Consider the following 23,037-nt stretch of genomic DNA (forward strand, 5'->3'; position numbering starts at 1 on the left):
TAAAATCACAGTATTCCCCACTGCGAAAAGTATGTCAAAATGTAACTCAGCTACATGGTAATATTATGTAACACAAAGACTGTCCTTAGCATTTAAGGGTATTTAAAAATAAAGACATAGCAGTCTTTGTGGCACGGAAATAAAGAGAAATAGCTTCAACTATTCCTGCTTCTTTAAAATGCATACAATTAATATCCTTTCTGTGTGAATTTTATTTTGTGGAGAGAACTTGCACACATTCTATTAGTGGTCATAAGGGAAGCGTTAAATTTTTACAATTTAATGCTAGTAGTGGCATAGTCTTTCATTACTCTGGCCTCATGGAACAGCCTTTGCTGTTCTTTTGCATGACTTTAAAATAGAGGTCAATATTAAAGGATTTTGAAACAAGGGTAAAATGCTTTTATTTTTCTTTTGAGTGGGCCCTTTATTTTAGTATCTATAACAAGAACTGCTCTGTTCTCCAAATCCTTTCTTCCCAGGAAGAGTCAGCAGGCACATTGTGACTTACTTGAAAGTTAAGAGGCTGAAAAGCTTTAGAAGAGACTTTACAATCTCCTGTAAAATGTATGCAGGACAGAATCATAGATTTGGAGCTGTTGGTAGCTCTCCAACATATAAGAGAGAAGCATGAGATAATTAGATTACTCACAAAGTGTTAATCCTGCAGAAAAGAGGAAGTTTAAAAAAATTCCCAACCCTGTTGTTTATACCAGATTAGCTAGTATAAAAAAGCAAGCATGTCTTCTTTCATTGTTTCTTTGAGATGTGTAATCTCTTATCAATTTTACTCTCCCAATGTTCAAGTATGGAAAATGTTCTTATTACAAATACAGAGCCTACCTTTAAATTGTGTTAGCTGCAAAGCACCATATCATCCTTTTAAGAAAACAGTGCTATTAGCTTTCTGTTCTTACAAAAACAGCATTGATAAGACCCAGGAAAACTTAGTAACATGGGGAAAAAATATGGGGCAGAAGAGCATTTTTCCTGGCTAATACCTCTTGCTAAGCCTCTTCCAGCCCAGTTATCCAAATTTAGTTATATCAATAGTAATGATTGTGACTCCATGATATTGACTGATATATTATGCTCCTAGCACATGCAGAAAATGAGTGGACAAAATGGAATTAAGTGGAATCAAATTCAGCAAGCAGAAGACAGTGTTTGTTCCCTTCTGGTACAGTTTACATGAAAGCACACAGTTCATAGAATCATAGAATCATAGAATATCCTGAGTTGGAAGGGACCCTTAAGGATCATCAAGTCCAACTCTTGACACCGCACAGGTCTACCCAAGTTCAGACCATGTGACTAAGTGCACAGTCCAATCTCTTCTTAAATTCAGTCAGGCTCGGTGCAGTGACCACTTCCCTGGGGAGCCTGTTCCAGTGTGCAACCACTCTCTCTGTGAAGAACCCCTTCCTGATGTCCAGCCTAAACTTCCCCTGCCTCAGCTTAACTCCGTTCCCGCGGGTCCTGTCGCTGGTGTTAATGGAGAAAAGGTCTCCTGCCTCTCGACACCCCCTTACGAGGAAGTTGTAGACTGCGATGAGGTCTCCCCTTAGCCTCCTCTTCTCCAGGCTGAACAGGCCCAGTGCCCTCAGCCGTTCCTCGTACGTCTTCCCCTCCAGGCCTTTCACCATCTTCGTAGCCCTCCTCTGGACACTCTCCAACAGTTTCATGTCCTTTTTATACTGTGGTGCCCAGAACTGCACACAGTACTCGAGGTGAGGCCGCACCAGCGCAGAGTAGAGCAGGACAATCACCTCCCTCGACCTACTAGCGATGCCGTGCTTGATGCACCCCAGGACACGGTTGGCCCTCCTGGCTGCCAGGGCACACTGCCGGCTCATATTCAACTTGTTGTCTACCACGACCCCCAGATCCCTCTCTTCTAGGCTGCTCTCCAGCGTCTCGTCGGCCAGTCTGTACGTGCAGCCAGGGTTTCCCCGTCCCAGGTGCAGGACCCGGCACTTGCTCTTATTGAACTTCATGCGGTTGGCGATCGCCCAGCTCTCCAACCTATCCAGATCCCTCTGCAAGGCCTTTCCACCCTCATTCGAGTCCACAACTCCTCCAAGTTTGGTGTCATCAGCAAACTTGCTCAAAATACCTTCTATTCCTACATCCAGATCGTTTATAAAAATATTGAAAAGTACCGGCCCTAAAATGGAGCCTTGAGGGACCCCACTGGTGACCGCCCGCCAGCCTGACGCAGCCCCATTTACCATAACCCTTTGGGCCCTGCCCGTTAGCCAATTGCTCACCCATCGTATGATGTTTTTATTTAGCTGTATGGTGGACATTTTGTCCAGTAGGATCCTATGGGAAACCGTGTCAAAAGCCTTGCTGAAGTCCAAAAAAATCACATCAGCTGGTTTCCCTTGGTCCACCATACGGGTGATCTTATCATAAAAGGAAATCAGGTTAGTTAGGCAGGACCTACCCTTCACAAACCCATGCTGGCTGGGACCAATGACTGCATTGTCCCCCAGGTGCGCCTCAATACGTTCGAGAACCATCTTCTCCATGATTTTACCAGGCACTGATGTGAGACTGACAGGCCTGTAATTGCTAGGGTCTTCTTTCTGACCCTTCTTGAAAATCGGCACAACATTTGCCAGCTTCCAGTCTACCGGGACCTCTCCAGACTCCCAGGATCGTTGAAAAATAATTGAGAGAGGTTCCGCGATGACGTCCGCCAGCTCCTTCAGCACCCGGGGATGAATCCCATCCGGACCCATGGACTTGTAGGGATTCAGGTGGAGTAGCAGATCCCGCACACGTTCAGGGTCGGTTGGGAGTTTGTCATCCCCACCGTCCCGGTCCTCCAGCTCGGGGCACCCTGGGTCCCGAAGCCCATCATCGGCATTGAAGACAGAGGCAAAGAAGGCGTTAAGCGTCTCTGCTTTGCCTATGTCATCGTCTGTGAGAAGACCTTCCCTATCAAGGAGCGGCCCTATGTATTCTTTAGTTCTCCTTTTTCCATTCACATATCTAAAAAAAAACTTTTTATTTTCTCTCACAGACACAGCCAGCTTCAACTCTAGGTGTGCTTTAGCCACACGAATTTTCTTCCTACAGACACGAACAGCATCCCTGTATTCTTTCCATGTCACCTGGCCCTCCTTCCAGTAGCGAAACACTCTCTGTTTCCGCCTAATCTCCATAAGAATGTTGCTGGTCAGCCACGCCGCCCTCCTGCCACGCCTGCCTGACTTGCGATATTTAGGAATTGCCTGATCTTGTGCTTCTAGGAGGCATCGCTTAAAGAGTGACCAGCACTGGTGGACATCAAGGCCTTCAAGAGCAGCTTCCCAGGGGACCTTGCTGACTAGTTCCCCGAGCAGCCTGAAGTCCGCCTTCCCCATATCTAGGGATGAGGTTTTGGTGGCACTTCTCCTTCTGTCACCGTAAATTTTGAACTCAACCACTTCATGGTCGCTATGACCGAGGCGGCCACCAATCACCACATCTCCCACCAGACCCTCTCTGTTTTCTAGCAACAGGTCTAGGAGGGCACCTTTCCTAGTTGGCTCCGTTAGCACCTGCACCAAGAAGTTATCATCTAGGTGCTTCATGAACCTCCTGGACTTGCTCGTGTCAGCCGTGTGGCACTCCCAGTTAACGTCTGGCAAGTTGAAGTCCCCCATAAGGACAAGGGGAGTTAATCTCGAGGCCTCTCTTAGTTCTGTAAAGAATAAGTTATCGGTGCTATCGTCCTGGCCAGGCGGTCTGTAATAGATTCCCACAACGACATCCCCTTTATTCGTTCGTCCCTTGATCCTTACCCAGAGGCTCTCAACTTTGCCATCGCCGACCTGGAGTTCCACACAGTCCAGCCCCTGCTTTACATACATCGCCACCCCACCACCTCGCCTACCCTCGCCTGTCCTGCCTTTGTTCCTGCCAACAAAGGAGGTAGGCTCTCAAAACACCAAAAAACTGCAGAGCAACTTGCCTCCATTCATGGATTCATTGATGTGCCAGCTGCCAAGCCCTGCTCTGGACCTGATTCCTGATCATAACTGGTTCCTTAGTGGCAGAGTTGCAGGAATTCAGAAATCTTCCACTTCACAGACAGACCTATGCATAGAATCATAGAATCATTTAGGTTGGAAAAGACCTGTAAGATCATAGTCAAGCCATCGCATAACAATACCAAGTCCACCACTAGACCATGTCCCTAAGCACCACAGGCACACATTTCTTATCACTGCTGTTGTTTGCTACTAAACACTCTCCAGTGGTGACAGAGGAATGGACTAGATCATGATGTTCTGCTTTACATGAAGCAGATATTCCTGTTTAACCATACTGACAATCAAAAAATCCAGAGATTTACTGGAAGCACTTAGCTGAAACCTCTGCTCTGCATACTTGGTCTCTATTGAGCATCTCTTAAAGGTTAGTGCTGAGTAAGAACTACACTGTTAGTTTCACAAAAGGTGAGACTTTATTTCCTTGTGAAATGGCATATGTTAAACAAAAACTGTGGATTTTTATATGCTTTTCATGTTATAAAGAAAAGTCCAGAGTCCCTGAAGAAAAATCTAAAGGTTAGACTGGGTTTTGTGTTTTGCTTTTTTACCCAAGGCCCCAGATTTAATAAATGGAGTTAAATCGTTGAATTTCTTCAAGCATGGAAGTGATGAGAGTCCAGCACTACTGACAGTAACATAATTTCTGCAGGGGTTAGCATATTGACACTGGTCACTAACCTTAGCATTTTGATTTCTAAGTTCTTCTGCATCATTTCTGCTTAATTACATAACAAGCTCATGGGCTTTCTAGGTTTAAGACCTCTATTTTAGTAATTAGTACAAGGGGGGAATTGCCTTCATAGCTGTTGTGGTTTAACCTGTCTGGCAGCTAAGCACCACACAGCCATTCGCTCACCCTCCCCCCTCCCTCTCTGGGGGAGAGAAATGGCAAAGTGAGGCCCGGGGGCTGAGATAGAGACAGTTTATTAAAGCAGGAAAATAATAATAACAATAATATTAATAATAAATAATAATGTGTACAAAACAAGTGATGCACAATGCAGTTGCTCACCACCCGCTGACCAATGCCCCAAGCAGCCGGCCCCCCCACCCTGGTTAGCCACCCCTATATATTGTTCAGCATGAGGTCACATGGTATGGAATACCCCTTTGGCCAGTTTGGGTCAGCTGTCCTGGGTCTGTCCCATCCCAGCTCCAGCTGCACCCCTAGCCTGCCCGCTGGCAAGACAGAGCGAGAAGCTGAAAAGTCCTTGGCTTAGTGCAAGCACTGCTCTGCAACAATTAAAACATCAGCATGTTATCAGCACTCCTCTCATCCTAATCCAAAACATAGCACCTTACCAACTACTAGGAGGAAAATTAACTCTATCCTAACTGAAACCAGGACAGTAGCCTGTATTGTTTTCATGTCATATCAAAATATCTTGGTTCCTGCACTTGTAAGTGCAGTAAATTAACTAAAAATAAACAACTGTGGCAGTATGCAGAGGAACAAATGGGCTCAGACAGGAAAGAGAATGCACAGAATTAGCTCTCATTTGCTGGCTCAAGCTTATTTCTCCTTCCTGCAGGCATCTGGGTAAATCAGCTTTAATTTACAGGTAGGACCTTAGAGCTTCGATGCTTAGGATCCATTGTCACCTTCTATAGGAAACACGTGGGTGTGCTGTGGCTTTCCCTGCAGTAACCTGTGGTTATGTTTCCTGGGCATATGTCGTATGCTCCACCACCAACCACTGAAGAGGTGAAGTGAGTGCCCTCTGCCAGGTAGAAAAGAATACAGAGCTGAACAGTATCTCATGGCTTTCTAAAAGTGTGTGAGCTCTGGGGACAGATCTAGTAGGTTAGGTTATTAACATCAGTGATGCTTATTGCTGGATGTAACAGACCAAACCGCAGTTGTGAGAACAACCTCCCAAAAGTTGTCTGCCTGCTTCTCTTTCTCATTCTGCTTTGAGGTCCTCAACGTAGTGTTTTCCATAAATAAAAGCAGTGATAATACTTTTAGGAAAAATTTATTTTTGAGTGTACTAGTGGGCTAATGTTCTTGCATTATGTCTTAATCTGTGGAAATAAAGGCTATTTTTAAAACCTTCCTGTGCAGTTCCAAAGCTTGTTTATGCTTTTCAAAAGGCTGTAGTGTTGGAATTGTAATGTAACAGGGGAGACCAACTGTTTTGATAATAGTCAAAACAAAACAAAACTTTGAGTAATGCCAAGCAGATATTTGCTCAGTAATTGCCTTTACTTTTTGTTCTAGTACCAGACACATAAAAGATACAAACTCTGAAGAACTATTCAGAAGTTAGTATTTTTATGCTCTAACGCTGTAAGGATCTCTTTTGATATAAATGGACAGTAAACAGTTAAGTTTATTTATTGTAGAATCATTCCAAATATGTTGTTTATTTTTCGTTTTAGGCTCCTGAGGACCCAGTCTCTGGATTGGTACTATAATAATGTGAAGAGCCGCTTTAAGTGTTTTGGAAGTGCCAAAGTCCTGAAGAACTTATACAAGAAGCATAGACTGGAAAGCGGAGCTTGTCCTGATGTAATAGGTAAGAACAGCTGTGTTCATGTCTTATTAGTTTACCTACTTTAACACACGAGCTAAACCAATGAAAATTCTGAGATTATTTCAAAAAATAACTTAAAGGTTATATTTTTTTTCAGAAATATCATAGTAGAGAGAGAAAAAGAGGTGAAGTGCCTTAGAGAGTTGTTTTAATAATTCAAAGAATATTTAATTTTAATTATGCCACTGATAATTATGCCACTGCTTCTAACAGCAGAATTGTGATCTTCAGTCCATAAAGTAAATTGCAGTTTGCATTCTAGTCCATGTCCCAGAATTTATCGTAGTTCTGAGTAGGCAATTGATAAGAAAATAATCTTGCATTCAACATTTGGCTTAAGAACATATTTCATGGCATTTGAAGCAAAATTTTGTTAACATTGGATACATTCTATATATGCAAGTTGACCAAAATTTAGATTGTCCTCACTTAAGGCTTTGCTTTCTTAAAGATTTCAAACAGGCCACATTTTATTTTGATTATGTTTGTAAATGGTTAAATGATGCTGTGTTGGTGGCACCCTTTTAAATGAAGAGACACAATCCTTCCTGAACTATTGTGTTAAAAACCCTGTAATAGTAATTGAAGATGTAAAATAGATTAGAAGAAATGGTATTTTGTGTCAGAGTGGTAATTTTAGTGAATTAATCAAAGCACAACTGGCTGAATGTTTGAGATTTCACTGGCTTTATTAGACCAGATACTTTTCTAATATAATTCCTTCAAAATTTCTACAACAACTGCAATTTTTATGTAGTATTTAATTTGTCTTTTTCTGAAGTTATATGATGGTAAGTGGACTCTCTAATCCTGAGTGAAAATCCTAGGTGTTTCTTATGAATATTGGCATAAAAACTTCTAGGAAGAAATGAGTAATGCATTAAATTCTGATATATTAGTCTTTCTGCTGTCTCTGCAATCAATTCATTTTTCTAGAGAAGATTCTTTAACAGCCAATACACAAATACATGTAAAGGCAAGAATGTTCATACCAGTCAGAATGGAAATAGGACAGAGGACTTAAAAATTGTGGGGATGGATCCTTCAGAACTTTACTATAATGCGTTGTCTTTCCTCAAGCCGTATTCTAACTGAATTTGTCCCTGAGTGGAACTGTGAACAGTGCAATGGCGAGTTGGAGTGGCATGTGCTTGATCTATGAGACTTTTCTGAGGAAGGCCTTTGAGTCTAAATGTCATTGATAACTTTCTTCTACTCTTCATGTGACTATTAGGTAAATCTTTTGTTCCATTTGAAGATATATGCCAGTATACATGTCTAGGTTTTAGCTTATTTATACAGTGTTGCCCTTTAAAATATATAATCAATTTCAACCCCAAATGCCATATTAAAAGCAAATTCCGCAAACTTAACTTTCACCATGTAAGTTTTATGTTCTAGTAGCTTCTTCTCTCGTTTACAGTACAATTAATTTTCTAGGGCTTTCATATAAAAGCAGTGTGGTGTTTTTTTTTTTTGGCAAAAATGGCTGCAATCATGCTTTATACAAAAAGGTAGGAGGAAATATATGGTTATCCCTCTTTGTGTGTGGTGCCACTGTACCTTAAGAGAATATTCTAATCTAATAATATCCTTGCTGTGAATGGATATTTCTTATACTAACTCATGGTACTGTCTTTTTTTTTTTTTTTTTTTGAGCAGACGGAGGTTTTCTTGAAGGGAGCTTTGAAAATGAAGGAAGCATTTGTGGCAGTGACTCTACATTCTACAGACAGACAGAAGGTACACTGCTAAAAACTCATTCAATTAAAACTCAGTCCTTACACTCTGACTTACTGGACAAATAGCCTAGAGTGTTGATAAGTCTTGTTTACAGATCCAATAGTCTTTTAGCTAAAATGTTTAGCAAGATACTAAAAATCCTCTGTGTTCACATGAACCTTGCTCAGATTTCTTGCTTTTACTAGCCCAAATATTACATGCTTATTCTAACATGATTGTCTTAATGTTCATTATTTGCTACTTCTCTCTTTCTTTCCTATATTTTTTTCATTCTTTTTCTGATATCCTCTTGGTGTTTATAGGAAGCTTATGGATTTTTCTCCTATGACTTCCTCCTAACTATTTTTCTGGATTCTAAGATAAACAGCTTAGAAATACTGTGTTTTATCATGTTTAATATCTAAATTTAACAAGTTAAATAGAAATTGAGATATATTGCTCTCTCTTAAGGTGTTTATTTTGCTATGCGTGGTTATGGATTGAGGAAATAAATTTAGCCGTGAACAAACTGAGATTTGAAAATATGTCCAGAATATTGGTCTGAATTTTGCAGTTCTTTATGCAAAATACATGTATATAATGAACACAGTGATTTCAATTTTTTCCTCACCTAGGACACAGCATGATGGATACCCTTGCTGTGGCCTTACGTGTTGCAGAGGAAGCAGTGGAAGAAGCTATTTCTAAGGCAGAGACCTACAGTGACAGTCTGGTAACATTTTCTAACACATTTTGTTAATTTGAACAGAACAATCATGTTTTTAATTCGGGTAGTAGTATGAAAACAGGTAGATACAAAAGAGAAAGGAAAAAAAAAGTGACGAAGTGTGCATCACCTGCAGAGTTAGGTATGAGTTTTACAAATTTGCATTCAAGATGTATGCTGTGTTTCAGAAGGTGATGCATGATGTAAGTACCTGCAATTTCTTCCCACAGTACAGCATATTACCCACCTTCTGATCTATACAATTTCCGTGGAAAGGCCATTTTTATGTGATCTTAGCATCTACAGATAACTGTCTTCATGCAGGACAAGCAGAACGAGGCTTGCTACTTGCAAGAACACAAGGAGGACCTCATAGAAGAGCTGGCCACAACCATCATGCAGAAGGTATGGCAGGCATTTTTTCCATAGGTTGTTCAGTAGCCAAAACATAGTTCTTTAGTCTGGTGAGCTGTGGTTCTGCTAACAGAGAAGACGATGACACTATTGTAGTAAGTACACAGTAAATGACAAGTTGCAACTTGAACTAGAACAATCTAGGCTTAATCAACTGTATCTGACAGAGAGATTAATCTATAAATAAGCTTAATCCAGTGCCTAAATTGATGGCCTACACCCTCAGAGCTGAGACGTAAGACTCCTTCAGGTCTGTGATATGCTTGCTGGGAAAACGAGGACCCTCCTTACTAGGATTTTATGTATATACTTCAGTTCCCAAAAGGCACAAAGTTTTTCCACTATAAAGGAGCAGGCATTTGACTGTACCAACTCTACTGAACTCTGCATCTAGAAAACATAAGAAGAAAACATTAATCATTAAAGTACAATTCTGTTAAGGATTCTATGAGAGAGATGCAAAATACACAGAACCCTGATTTGTGTAGCATTTTTGGGGAAGCTTGGTCTTCTGACTGTAAAGCTGCAGTTGGCTCAGATGCAGGGCCAAAATGGAGGGCTAGTGGGAACAAATACCCCTTGAGTTTGTCTGGACAGGCTGGAGCAAGGCAAGACCAGACATGAACAGAGTGATTCTGAGTTTTAGGGATCAGTGAAGCAACCACTCTGCTTATTCAGTCTGCCTCCATGTGAACTAAGCTCATTATCACATCTATATATGCTCAGTGGGAAATGATCTGTCTTCTTTTTTAACAGGGATATTAGAAGATCCATTCTCCTTATCAGGAGATAATCCAAATGTCCAAAGTCTGTATCAGCTAAACTTGAATTGCTAATACTTTTATCAAAAGTTGCCTAAGGAGATCTTTTATGCTGTAGAATAATACCCTGTATATGTTTTAAACAGGAGCCAGGAAAGTTGTGGAAATCAAGTGTAGCAGGAAATAATCTGTCAGTGTAGGGTGGTAGGTAATTTATATGATGTCTCTCTCAAAACAGTGTAGATTTGCAAAAACAAAAATAGTGTCTAGACACCTAAAACCTCTTTGTTTTCAGTAGAAATATGTCTAGATGTCATGGGAGCCTTTGAAATTCCCCTCATATATTGTATTTTATGTTTCTTTGCAAGCATTCTTTATCTGAGAAAATACTTGACATTAGATGCTGCTAATGTTTAAAGTGTTACAGTAGCAACATTTTTCCATGCTTATTTAATTCACCTCTAATAATCCTACAGGCACAGATTATGATTTATTGTATTGCTGCTTATATGCTTGCAAGCAGTGTGACATTAGATGAGAAACCTGCAAGCAGCTTGTCAGAATCATCCCTGCATGAACTGTGAAAAAAGCAAAGGGAAACTCCAGTGTTCTTTCTAGGTAGTTTGCCTTGACACAGAGTTAATGTGATGTTCTAAAAATAAAATAAAAAAAAAAAAGTACTTTTTTTTCTCTCTCTCTCTGTCTCCTGTGCTCCCACCCCACCTACCCCAAACTTACAGATTATAAAGAAGCAGAAAAACAAAACCGAGCAGGCTGAAGCTGACTTTGAATGGCCACCATCCAGGAGCAGTGGCCTGGCATCCATTGCTGTTTCGGATCAGAGTATGCTGACTTTTCCAGGGAGTCGCAGGGGATCCTACACATTATGGGTAAGTGACTAAATACAAATATTGATGCTTTCTGATGCACAAAACTGGAATATTGAAATCCTGGATTACTATACTTACTGCCTCCTAGAAAGGGTACATATAGATTTGCAGAGAACAGCAAAACATAATGCTCAGTTGCTTGATTTCCATAGCACATCATGGGCTATGGAAGTACATCAGAGACATTGACTTGCATTGGTGAGTGTGTTAGGGAGAAATGAGATCATAATACAAGGGAGAACTAAGATCATAATACAAGCAGTCTTGCTGCTTGATTTGAAAGCTAACAGGATGCCATGCCTCAGTGTTTATTCCCTAAAAGTTTTTATGCTTACTTAGATTTAATTTAGATTTTTGCTGAATGTTATGTCTTCTTTTGTACAGTGTTAGATTTCTGTAAATCATATTTTGTACCTTAGCCATCTTAAAGAAAACAGTCAATACCACAATAACAAAGAAGTAAAAACTTTAGAGCACCATTTATGCCTTTCACTGAAGAGTGTTTCTTCCTCCTCTCACTTATTTCTCAGTACAGTGCCTTTAGTTCCTGCTTATAAAGCTGAAGAAAATCTGACAAGCTGCATTAGTAACATTTTAAGAAGAGCAGCAAGGGAAAATAAGTGAAAATAAGCCATAGGCTTGGATAGGCTGTTTCACAATAGTAGAACAAAGACAGTGGCAGATGAGTTCCAGTGAATTTTGATACACTTGTTTAAGCTGCTGCTCCCAGATGTCCTGCTATTGCACTCATGTGTGCTTTCCCCCAGAGCAAAGCCATCAGAATTGAATGTGCGTTGTGCCTTAGCCCCAGTTTAGTATGCTAGCTTATGCTGCCAGTGAAAATAGATTTACACCAGAATCTAAGACTGTGAGCCAGAACTACTGAGATATGTAAGGGAGTATCTTCCCCCATCTATTTCTAAACTGGAGGACTAATGCCTTTAAGCTGTGGCTGTTTACTGAGCTATCACAAGTCAGAGTAAGCATGTTTAAGTGCTTTGCTCCTAGGCAACTTGCTTGTAGTACATAGGAGCCAGGAGAGGGAGAGTTGATTTTCTCTCTGACACAACCAAGCTTTCTTTCTGGAGTTTAAGGACAGAGCCTAGGGGAACACACTTTTCATATCCTCAGTTATTACATCAGAAGCCTGTTGCTATTTTGAGTTTGGAGAGTTAAACTTGAACCCAACACGTTTTGAAATTCTGTTCCGAAATAACAAGTTTGAGTCTCAAATTTTCACCAGAGGGAGGTTCTCCTTTCATTTGAGAAACTGTAAACTTTGTGGAGGTAGACATCCACAGGTAGACCCGTGGAAAATGTTCATGCTAAGGTGAGAACAGCTGCAAAGAACAGCTTCAAAACTTCTGCAGCTATCAGTCAATATGAGAGATTCAGGTGTGCTAAGTGGTTTATAAAAACTGTACCTCTGAAAAGTTTCTTTTTCCAGATTTGTCACATTTTGGTTCGTCTTCCATTAAACCAAGTGCTCCAAATTCTGTAAACCCTTCCATAAATGCAGTTTCTACATTTTGCTTTGCTAGTGTTGATTTATTGTTTGTTTTTGTCCTTTGAAGTATGCATGTGTTTATTTTTGCTTTGTTTTAAATAGAGAGGAATGAGCATAACTAGACATCCTCGGAAAACTAGAATAAGCCCAGTAGCTGATGTTGATGCAGTTATGTTAGCCTGCTAGGAAAGTGTACTGAAAGGCAACTTGTACAGAGCAAGTATAAAGCAGTTACTGCCTGTTTGATGTTCAGCAGCAGCAATGGAACAATCCAAATTCTTTTTTCTAAGCTTGCTTTCATTTCAACTTTGCCTTCATACAGCTATGAATGGTAAGCATGCATCTGTCAGTAGATTTGTAGGACTGAATTGCATCAATTTCTCTTCTGTTTATCATTTGAGAAAGTTACCTTTTCTGTCAAAATTATTGCAATACTTTTCCTTTCCAAAACAAAAACTATTCTAGAGAAGCAGTTATAACTATGCCCAGATGCACTTCCCAGGAAAAGCTCCTTACAGCCTTGTAGGAGGATTTTGGAGCTCTTGAGTCCAAATGTGTGACAGAAAATCTTCATGGGCTCCACTACAACAAGTGAAGTTTTCACATTTCCTAACTGATGACACCAAATAATGCAAACCCTCAATTTTCATGTACACATCCTACCATTGAGCTGTATGTGTTTGTTGCCTTAGTTGAGCAGAGGTCAGCCACAACAACCCTAAGGGAAGAAAAATAAAAGTTTATTTTTTCTTTCAGATCTATCCAAGATAGATAAATAAATAGATAAATAAATAGATAGATAAATAACTCCAGAGGCTGGAGTTATTTACATTAACCTGTTTCCCCATAAGGATTATTTAAGTAGAGCTCTGTCTGTGTGAGGCTTTTTTTTGTAACTTGGCAAACAACTTATTACTAGAAGCAAGCAAAAGCAGTATAGATTAAACATAAGGGAAGAATAAATGAATAATAAAACAGAAAGACAGAAAGGCATGGGAAAGTGCCTTATTGCATTGCATTGTATTATCAGACACTAGCTAACAGTGTGGGGGGATCTGTAGTAATCCCAGATGACTAACAGTGTGGTTACAGCTGCCAAATAATTTTCTTCTAATCACAGCTATTTATGTGCAGCTCATCCACATCAGCCAGAAAATTCCAGTGAGCTCTGGAAGCCCTGCATTACCTCTCTGCTCATTCAAAATCACTTGCTTTGAAATGACCATTAGATAAGTTATTCTACCTCTTTGTAGTATGAAGTAGATGCTGTATGCAGAAAACTTGAGCTTTGGAAGCTAGGAACATCACAGCACCAGCAGACCAACTGTGTGAGACTTGCTTAATTAGAACAAAATCTATTGATCTTTGCATTAATGAGCTCACACCCCCCCCCCCCCCCCCTTGTATCTCCCTGAAATGTATTATTGATTGATTAACTGCAGTACTGAAGTTGTTGTCTTTTCCTTTTTTATCTTTTCAATTTCTTTAAGATCCCTTCCCCATGCTAAAAAAAATAAATAAATAAAATAAACCTTTTTTTTTTTTAGCATGGCTGAATATTTTATTTCTCCATCTCATAAAAAGAGATGGATGGCACCATCTGTTTCTCATTACCAATAAGCAAAGGCTGTATAGTGTTGGGATAGGAGGAACTTAATGCAATGAACAGATGATTCTGTGCTTTCTCACTCCATTTCTTCTCATACATCACTGCCAGTGAGAGCAGATGAGCAGTTGGAGTATTGTATCCCATTTAAACACTGATGGAGTGCAGGTATCCTGGTGTGCTTTAAGTTCTGTATTAACAGTCTTTATTTTACAGCTAAAAGATTGCATAGATAAATAATATAATAGATAGATAAATAATATTATAATAGCTCATCCATAATTTATAGTATTTAAAACAGCTAGGGATATAGGGAAAAGGAGAATTTCATTAAACACACATTATGATGCCCCTCAAGGGAAGCAGAAATTTACTGGTTAACCTGATTATAACGTCCACTGTGTACTGCAAGTTGTTTTTTTTCTTTTCTTTCTTTTGATTTGGTTTAAAGCCTAAGGTCCTACATTGCTTTGGAAATCCCTGAAGGTTTTGTGATGCTCTGTACCTTTGTAGGTTTGTCCCAAACAAATATCTGAAGTAAAACATTTTTAAGGAGGAGTCCTGTTTAGCAGTTTCATGATGCAGCAGGAGAGCTGCTTTCAGATGAGGGAGGCATAACACTGTAGAAGTTTATGCCAGCAGACATCAGTTCTTACCTGTCAATGATTCGCATCAGAAGCATCATATTTATTTCTAATTAACAAATATATCATGTCATAGGTGGAGCTTTTAGCTTTTATGCAAAAGCCGGGATCAGAAACTTGCACAGAACGTGTTGCTGAGACCTACTTCCAGTAAGGCAGGTGTTCATTTATCCAGAAAACCCATCAGCCATATCCTCACGAGTTATGTACTGTCTTGTTTCCTTCCAGCAAAAGCCAGCTGCAGCACCATTTTCTCTGCACAGCCTATCACAGAACAAGAAAGAATAATAAACTTTGAGACGGAAAAGCTCTTGGTACTTTAGAAATAATGGGTCTTTTTTTTATTCTTACTTATTTTGAGGCGATCCAGCTTTCTCTAAGTACTTTGCACGCTACAAAATCTGCTGGTTTTGCAGGTGTAACACTATAGTCTCACTGGAAAAATGATCTAGAGTTACCTTACTATATGACACATTATGCATTTCAGATCAAGACAGTGTTGGCCATAGCAATCTTGTTAATTTCCCACCTTCCACTATAGCAGAAGGGTAGGCTACAACAATCAAAGGATAGGCCTTAGCAATCCTCACTCGGCAGTTATTATCAGTTTTTAAGGTTTCAGGTGGCTAAACATACACTGTAAGTCTCAACAGCATTGTTCTTTTAAAGTAGTATTTGTAGAATTATTTTAAAGTAGAATTTGTTTGAGATGCAGCTTTTGCAGAAGATTACTCATTCTCAGTTGTATAGTACTATTCATGCACTTGACAAACATCCAAAAAGACAGTTTTGGATGCTAGATATATGTTCAAGCCCATGCAGGCCTAAATGCGTTATATTTACTGCCAGCAAGCCAAGATGGGTTTTAAGGTATGAAAGGGAATAGGAGAGGGACAGAGAAATGTAGCCATTCTACAGAGTTATTTTCTGAAGAATATAGATCATATATGGTTCCTTTGTTTATTTATTTTTTTAAAGATGCTATCCTAACACACTGTTGGGTATCACAAAGCTTTAATGTCTTATTTAAAACTTGTGATGCTCAGAGAGAGGCTGTCTGGCAAATCTTACTATATTTTTAGATGAAAACAGGGTGTATGTTGTCACAGAGAGAAGCAAATAAACATGGAACACTTAGGGCTTTCTATGTCAAGGAGTTGTTTGACTAGGACATGCATTGATCCTCTGTGATGGGTGCTTTTTTGATCACAACTTTGTAAATGAGGGTCAGAAAGGGACATGAAAGGTTGAGCAACCTAGAAATTAAAGAAAAAAAAGATTAATTGTGTTCAGTAAAGTGTATTCCCTTGAAGAAAATGTGAGTTTATGTGTGAGGCTGCAACTAGACTTGAGATGAAAATGCCGTTTCACCTATGCTTTTATACACATCCACTCTTCCAGTGGAGTAGACTAGTACCAACTTATAATTATATTGCCCTACACCAGAACAGGTATCTGTCCTTTTCAGTTTCTCTACTTTCTCATCTGTAAATAATACAATGATACTGTCATCACAGGATGCTAACTAAGCTCTCAAGTGTCCCCAAATGAATGGTATTATGTCACCAGGAAGCATCTGCACTGCTGTTTTTTTGTTTGTTTTCTTAAAGAGACATAATAGAACATTAAAAGTCCAGGAGGAGTGAGCCACTGAAGAATTGGTGATAAGTAATAACAACTGACCTAAAAAAGGTCAGTTACTGCAAAGGTACTGTTTAGATTACAGTTGCATTGTTACATCTGTCTATTCCTGTCAGAGCTTGTAGTAATTGATTTACCAGAAACTTCTACAGACTTGCTCACATACATCCATAACATTGATTGAACTATGCTATTTTAAGCATCCTACCACTTTCCCAAATTGTTAATTCCATAAGTACAAAAAGAATGTCTGTACTCATCTTACGGTACCAATATTTAAATATGCCTTACTACTAGCTTACAAATCCTTTGCACTAAAAGCAATAGAGTTTTCTTATTTGGAAAAAAAAAATCCATCAAACACCGGATTATACTTCTGTGTAATAATGTCTAGAGCTGCTTGCATACCCTGCATCAATGGGGTTGTTGGGGAATAATCTCCTGTCTCTCTCCTTATAATCTCCAGGCCCTCAAGGTCAGCTAATCTAGGCTGAACCAAAACAAATGCACACCCGAATGTGGCTCTACATGTTCTTATGCAGCTGTGCAATTTGTTTTGCTGATGGACCTATCCCTGATTAACTGAGCATTACTTTTGAACTCCTGTTATAGGAATGTTAAAGGGAGTATCTGTCTAAGCAGATAGTGAAAGGATGGAAAACCTACCTAACACGTAGCCAAGCTATGTCTCCTCTGTCATTAGCAAACAAGTCATCTTGGGCAGACCCTGGAGGGATGGATGTTCTGAGCCTTTTACAAGAGAGAGAGCAGTTTTGCTTTCTCCCAGTCTGTTATTCAAGGATTTGCCCTGATGGCTCAGGCACAAAGCTACTTCTTGAGGTGGCATTTCAGGATAGTATGATACCCTAAGCAGGGTTTGGAACAAAGCATGAAGGGAGTTTTCTTTCAATTGAGTATGAAAATCTCCCCTTTGTCTGCCTGTTCTTGCCCCTTTTCAGAAGCCATAGAGTTGTTAACAGACACTTTGCCACATACAAGATTAACTAAGGAACAGATGCTTGAAACCCTTGGTATTTCACTCCCACTGCTAAATGTCTGGACTGCATACATTTGAGCAGAGATAAATATGCTGTGGCAGAGTGTCACCGTTCTCAGGCTCATCCTGTCTTCCTGGTGTGGGAGTTTACTTACCAAAGGATGCATTAGCTGTTGATGTTTAAGGATTGCTACAGTATTTGCTCAGGTGGGTGGGACCTGCTGGTTCCATCTATGCACTGACTGTATTTATAGAGCACAGATGAGAAGTGGGTGATAGTTTTTTGCTGCACCACTAACAGGTGTAGCTGTAAAATTTGCAGGTGAGGAGAGGGGATGGTTATATTTGTACCTAAATCACCTGTGTTTGTGCTGTCAATTTTAGGCTTCACTGCTGAATAAAAACAGGAATTTCCAAAGCCCAACTTAAGAGCTTCCCCACAAGCTGGAGCTTGCACAGCACACAGGGCTCTGCTGCTCAGATCCACGGGTGCCTTCACTGCTCTCAACCCCTGTGTTGATGCTTGCAACAGCTCCTGTCACAGTGGCTCTGCAGCTGCCTTGTGGCACCAGTGGTTTAAAACAGTCCTTTATCTACTGTAAATAAGTGCAGAATAAATTTAGGTTTTACTAATTACACAAGACCAAAGAAATAGGGGGAAATGGGAGAGAAGTGAGGAGAAAAACATGCATGATCCAGAATATTCTTTGTAGAATTCAACCAATTGCTTTGGGGATCTATATTGTATTACTACTTTGGCTTCTGTTTAAAAGCAAAAGGAATTACCCACTGATTATACTTTTTCATCTTTTGGGGAAGAATTAGAACAAAATAAGTATAAGTATATTATCTCAAAATAAGTATATTATAGTTTATTGTAAGAGATGTTCAAGGTAAATAATCAATAGATTTCCATATTCACAAATGTATTTTATAAATAGATGTTCTTCCCTTAGGTTACTTGTTCTGGTTTTATCAATCCAGTGGCCAGAAGCTTGTAAATTGTTCAGAAGATGAAATATTTTTATTTGTTAAATAACACATATCTTCATATCTGGTTACTTTTTATCCAATCCTTCTCTGATCTTCAGAAATTACATAGGACAGCAGTGAAATGAGATTGTACATGCAAAAATTATTCCTTTTAGTGCTACCCCAATACAAAATGAAGGCTGAGTTCTCTCCATCAAGATGTTAAAACTATGCACCAGAAATTGCCTGAAGAGGTAGGGTAGAAAAATAATGTGTTTGGAATTTCTTTTTTAAAAATAAACAAAATATCTCACGGCAGATGCCATTAGGCAGGATTCAGTGGGCAACTCATCTAACTAAAGTGTTGGAAAACGCCTATCAATACTGTAACTGTATTTTGCAAACTTTGCTGTACTGCACAGCAATCTGGTATGCAGCATGCATCTCCAAGAAGGAAACGTGCCAGGAGTATAGCAAACAACCTGTCTGGTTGCAGTGCCATCTCCTGATATACTAATTTATTGCAGGTACTAACAGTTGGACTTTAGTGTCTGACTGCAAACATAGAGGGCAGGGCAGCTTTGTAATTCATCACAAATAAATACAACTAAAATACCATTTGGCTGACAAGTGTATGATTGTTTGGTTTTGGTTTTGGTTTTCTCTCTGAGAAACCAAAACTTCTGGTTAGAAAAAGTATCAGTGTTTTCAACTAGGAGGGAAGGGTCTGGACTTCTTGTGTTTTTATAAATCAGGACCAGAGCTCCTACATTTTTGTCTCCTTTTGAAAATTGTATTTAGGTTACTGTATTATTTGTATGCTTCAGGCAAAAGCACTAGATTGGTTTGTCTGCTTGAGATCTTGTTTCTGTCCAAGTTTGTAGGTAATTGATAAATATTCTAGGCTACGATTCCTCCATTCACTCAGTAAATGCCCTTTTTCCAATGCCAGCTGATCCAAGAGCCTATCAGTGTAGCTGGCATTACCTCTATCTCCTTTCTGCCTCCACATGCAGCTACATGAAGCACCAGGTAGGCTTCTCAGTCCTGTTACCTCAAGTTTAATGCTTCCAATATGAAAAGCATCACATGTGCATCTACAGACGGGCTGTTATCTCCAGGAAGAAGGCAGGCACAAATGCAACATAGTAATATACACTTCTGCTGTCTGCCAGGAGTAAGCATAGCAGTGCAGTCAGCAGGCATCTACATGGGCCCACGCAGAAGGCCATGCAACTATCGCTGTATGGCTGCTGAGTTAGCAGTGCCAACTGAGCTGAAGGTGATGCAAATGTGCCAATCAAGATTAGAGCTTTTCCTGTGTAACCTCAACCCAGATGACTAAATTTCTATTTTGTCTCTTCTCTTAATTATGAAAAAACAACAAAGGAGGTCTTGAGTCATTTGTTCTTCAAATACAGTCACCTGTCAGGCCAGTAATTCATTAGAGGTGAACTCATAGACATTTTCTTTTGTGCTTTGAAAATAAATAAATAAATGAATGAATAAATAATAAATAAAATGGGCATGTCTATGCCACTGTAGACGAATTTTTTCTCATGTCAAGACATGTTTCTGTCATATTCCTGCCCCAGTCTTGGGTATTGACTGTCCTTTTTTGTATAGTTATCAGGGTTACCTGTGGTTGTACCAGTCATTTGAACTGCTATCAGGAGTTAATATTTACACTTCCTCTCCACCCATATTTCATAGAATATCATAGAATCATAGAATATCCTGAGTTGGAAGGGACCCTTAAGGATCATCAAGTCCAACTCTTGACATCGCACAGGTCTACCCAAGTTCAGACCATGTGACTAAGTGCACAGTCCAATCTCTTCTTAAATTCAGTCAGGCTCGGTGCAGTGACCACTTCCCTGGGGAGCCTGTTCCAGTGTGCAACCACTCTCTCTGTGAAGAACCCCTTCCTGATATCAAGTCTAAACTTCCCCTGCCTCAGCTTAACCCCGTTCCCGCGGGTCCTGTCGCTGGTGTTAATGGAGAAAAGGTCACCTGCCTCTCGACACCCCCTTACGAGGAAGTTGTAGACTGCGATGAGGTCTCCCCTCAGCCTCCTCTGCTCCAGGCTGAACAGGCCCAGTGCCCTCAGCCGTTCCTCGTACGTCTTCCCCTCCAGGCCTTTCACCATCTTCGTAGCCCTCCTCTGGACACTCTCCAACAGTTTCATGTCCTTTTTATACTGTGGTGCCCAGAACTGCACACAGTACTCGAGGTGAGGCCGCACCAGCACAGAGTAGAGCGGGACAATCACCTCCCTCGACCTACTAGCGATGCTGTGCTTGATGCACCCCAGGACACGGTTGGCCCTCCTGGCTGCCAGGGCACACTGCTGGCTCATATTCAACTTGCTGTCTACCACGACCCCCAGATCCCTCTCTTCTAGGCTGCTCTCCAGCGTCTCATCGCCCAGTCTGTACGTGCAGCCAGGGTTTCCCCGTCCCAGGTGCAGGACCCGGCACTTGCTCTTATTGAACTTCATGCGGTTATTTGTCTGAGTAAAACAATTCTATTATTTGTCCTTCCATCCTTACCTAAAACTGACTTTCAGAACAAGAGATAGCCCAGCCCTCTTCTTTTATTTACAACTCAATTGCAGCTTATTAGTAATTACAATTTCTGATCTTTTTAATCTCTCCAGATAAAACAACTACATGGAACTGCAAAAGTAGCAGTGAAAAGTGTTAGTTCAACAGCTTCCTCAGTAGCATCTTTTTACTCTTTTTCAGAATCTGAATGCTGGGATGCAGTCAGCTGTCATAGCATGGCATTACTCTTCTTTCCTCAAGCCTTCTGTGACATTGAACCATCTTCAGTGAGAAGAGGTTGTACTTCTAGCAGAGCAATCCAAGACACATTTTATCAAAGATTCACATAAGGCATAGAAAAGGATGAAGCAGGCTTCAAGCCAACTCTTAGAGGCACCTTCTTGCATTTGGAGGAATTTTCCTGGGAATTAGCAATAGTTTGGCATATTGTTTCTGTGCTGTCCACAGTAAGTTGATAGAAACTGTGGACAACAGTTTCCCTCTGACCTGACCTGAAGAATCTCAAAAGAATCAATTGGTCTTCTATAAGCATCCAATGTATTTGAGGTCCTAGGCTCCATCACCACATGGGACAGTGTCTTTGCTGTGCTTCTGTCTTTCAGTGCTTTTTGTCCATCAGGTCCCTCGTGATAGCCTTCTCCCTTTTAAAATCCTTCATGCTATTGTGTATTTTCTAATCCATCTGAAAGATGTATCTACCCCACAGTGCAGATGCCTCCAAGCGAGCTTTAAGTTGCTCAGGTTCCTTCTTTCAGTGATGCTGCAGAAGCAGAGGTCTTAGGGCAGGATTTGCTGAGCTCCTTCCATGGTATTTGCAGCCCATGCCAAGTTCTGCATTATCATAGTTAAGCTGTTAGCAGATCTCAAGATATCTGAGGGCTAAGTGCAAACAGTGCCATTGCCATGATGCAACCTTTACTGTGATGTTTATGAAATGTTGAGTAGGCAGGCGAGAAGCTGTCATTTAAACAAAACACCAGAAAAGTTGTCAAACCTACAGATTTTACATAAATAAGAAAAAACATGTTGCTTTCATTATCTAAGCCCAGGTTATCATTACACAGACTACTTAAGGTTTTCATGACTTTTTTTCTCCTCCTTCTGATTTAGTTCTTTAAGTAATAAGGGAAAAGAGATAATAGTGATTAAACTATTACTGTAGGGTATTCCTTCTGGGTTCTTCAGCAGTTCTTCTTGTCCATTCGTGTTTGCCACATAGGTGGCAAAAATATTCACTTAAGGGAATGTTCTTCGTCCTGTGCAGATAGGGACAGACACAACCACTTGCTGCTCTCAGTACGTGACAACTTAAACACAAAAATATCAGAGTATATGACAGGCATGAAGTGGACCTAATTGATTGTAAGAATGTGAAGTTTGGTAGTCCTTTTTTATAACTAAGTGAAGTCAGTCACAGCAAAGTTCAGCTTTATCATAGTTTAGGCAGCTGCTTTGTGGGAGAATTATTTATATTGTCCATATATCCTGCTTTTCACCAAGTTGTATAACAGGAGGAAAACAAAGTAAAAGGAGCAAATTCTATAGTGATATAGTTTATTGACCTGTCTATATTGTTACATTATTAACCCTTTTACAGGGTTAGAGAGGATTTAGGTGATCTTGATTACTTATTTGGTTGGAGGTTTGTAATAGCCTGAATATATACCTGACTATAGGTGAAGTTTATGAAAGTAAAAGTGATTCACTTGAAAGACTCCACAAAATAAAACTATACAGGACTGTGAGGTGATTCTTATTTGTTCATGTCACCAAATTTGAAAGCAAACATTCCTATGCATCACATTAGGAGCTGTCTTTGCATTGACAGGTTTCACCAAGATGTGTGGTCATTGAGTTTGTAAAATATTTGATTCTAGGACAATAATACTGGCTCTTCCTCCAGAGTTCAGAAGCCAAACTAAACCCTAGTGCATGGCTATGTTTCATTTTACTGAATCTGTTATGAAATCATGCTGCTGAGCCAAAGATAACAGAAGATTTGCAGT

The 23,037-nt window shown here is 40.0% G+C and overlaps 1 protein-coding gene across 10 annotated transcripts in view; it reads left to right on the forward strand.

Moving 5' to 3' along the window:
• MYRIP (myosin VIIA and Rab interacting protein) overlaps positions 1-23,037 on the forward strand; it is a 219,818-nt gene that overhangs the window by 152,257 nt on the left and 44,524 nt on the right. For all 10 annotated transcript variants that reach the window (XM_068670553.1, XM_068670552.1, XM_068670557.1 and 7 more), the window contains 5 exons: positions 6,429-6,565; positions 8,246-8,326; positions 8,941-9,038; positions 9,357-9,437; positions 10,948-11,097. In XM_068670553.1, the coding sequence (XP_068526654.1) occupies positions 6,429-6,565; positions 8,246-8,326; positions 8,941-9,038; positions 9,357-9,437; positions 10,948-11,097 (547 nt within the window). The remainder of the gene's footprint in view (positions 1-6,428; positions 6,566-8,245; positions 8,327-8,940; positions 9,039-9,356; positions 9,438-10,947; positions 11,098-23,037) is intronic.

The sequence above is a fragment of the Anas acuta genome, chromosome 2 (assembly GCF_963932015.1).
Source record: "Anas acuta chromosome 2, bAnaAcu1.1, whole genome shotgun sequence".
Taxonomy (NCBI): domain Eukaryota; kingdom Metazoa; phylum Chordata; class Aves; order Anseriformes; family Anatidae; genus Anas; species Anas acuta.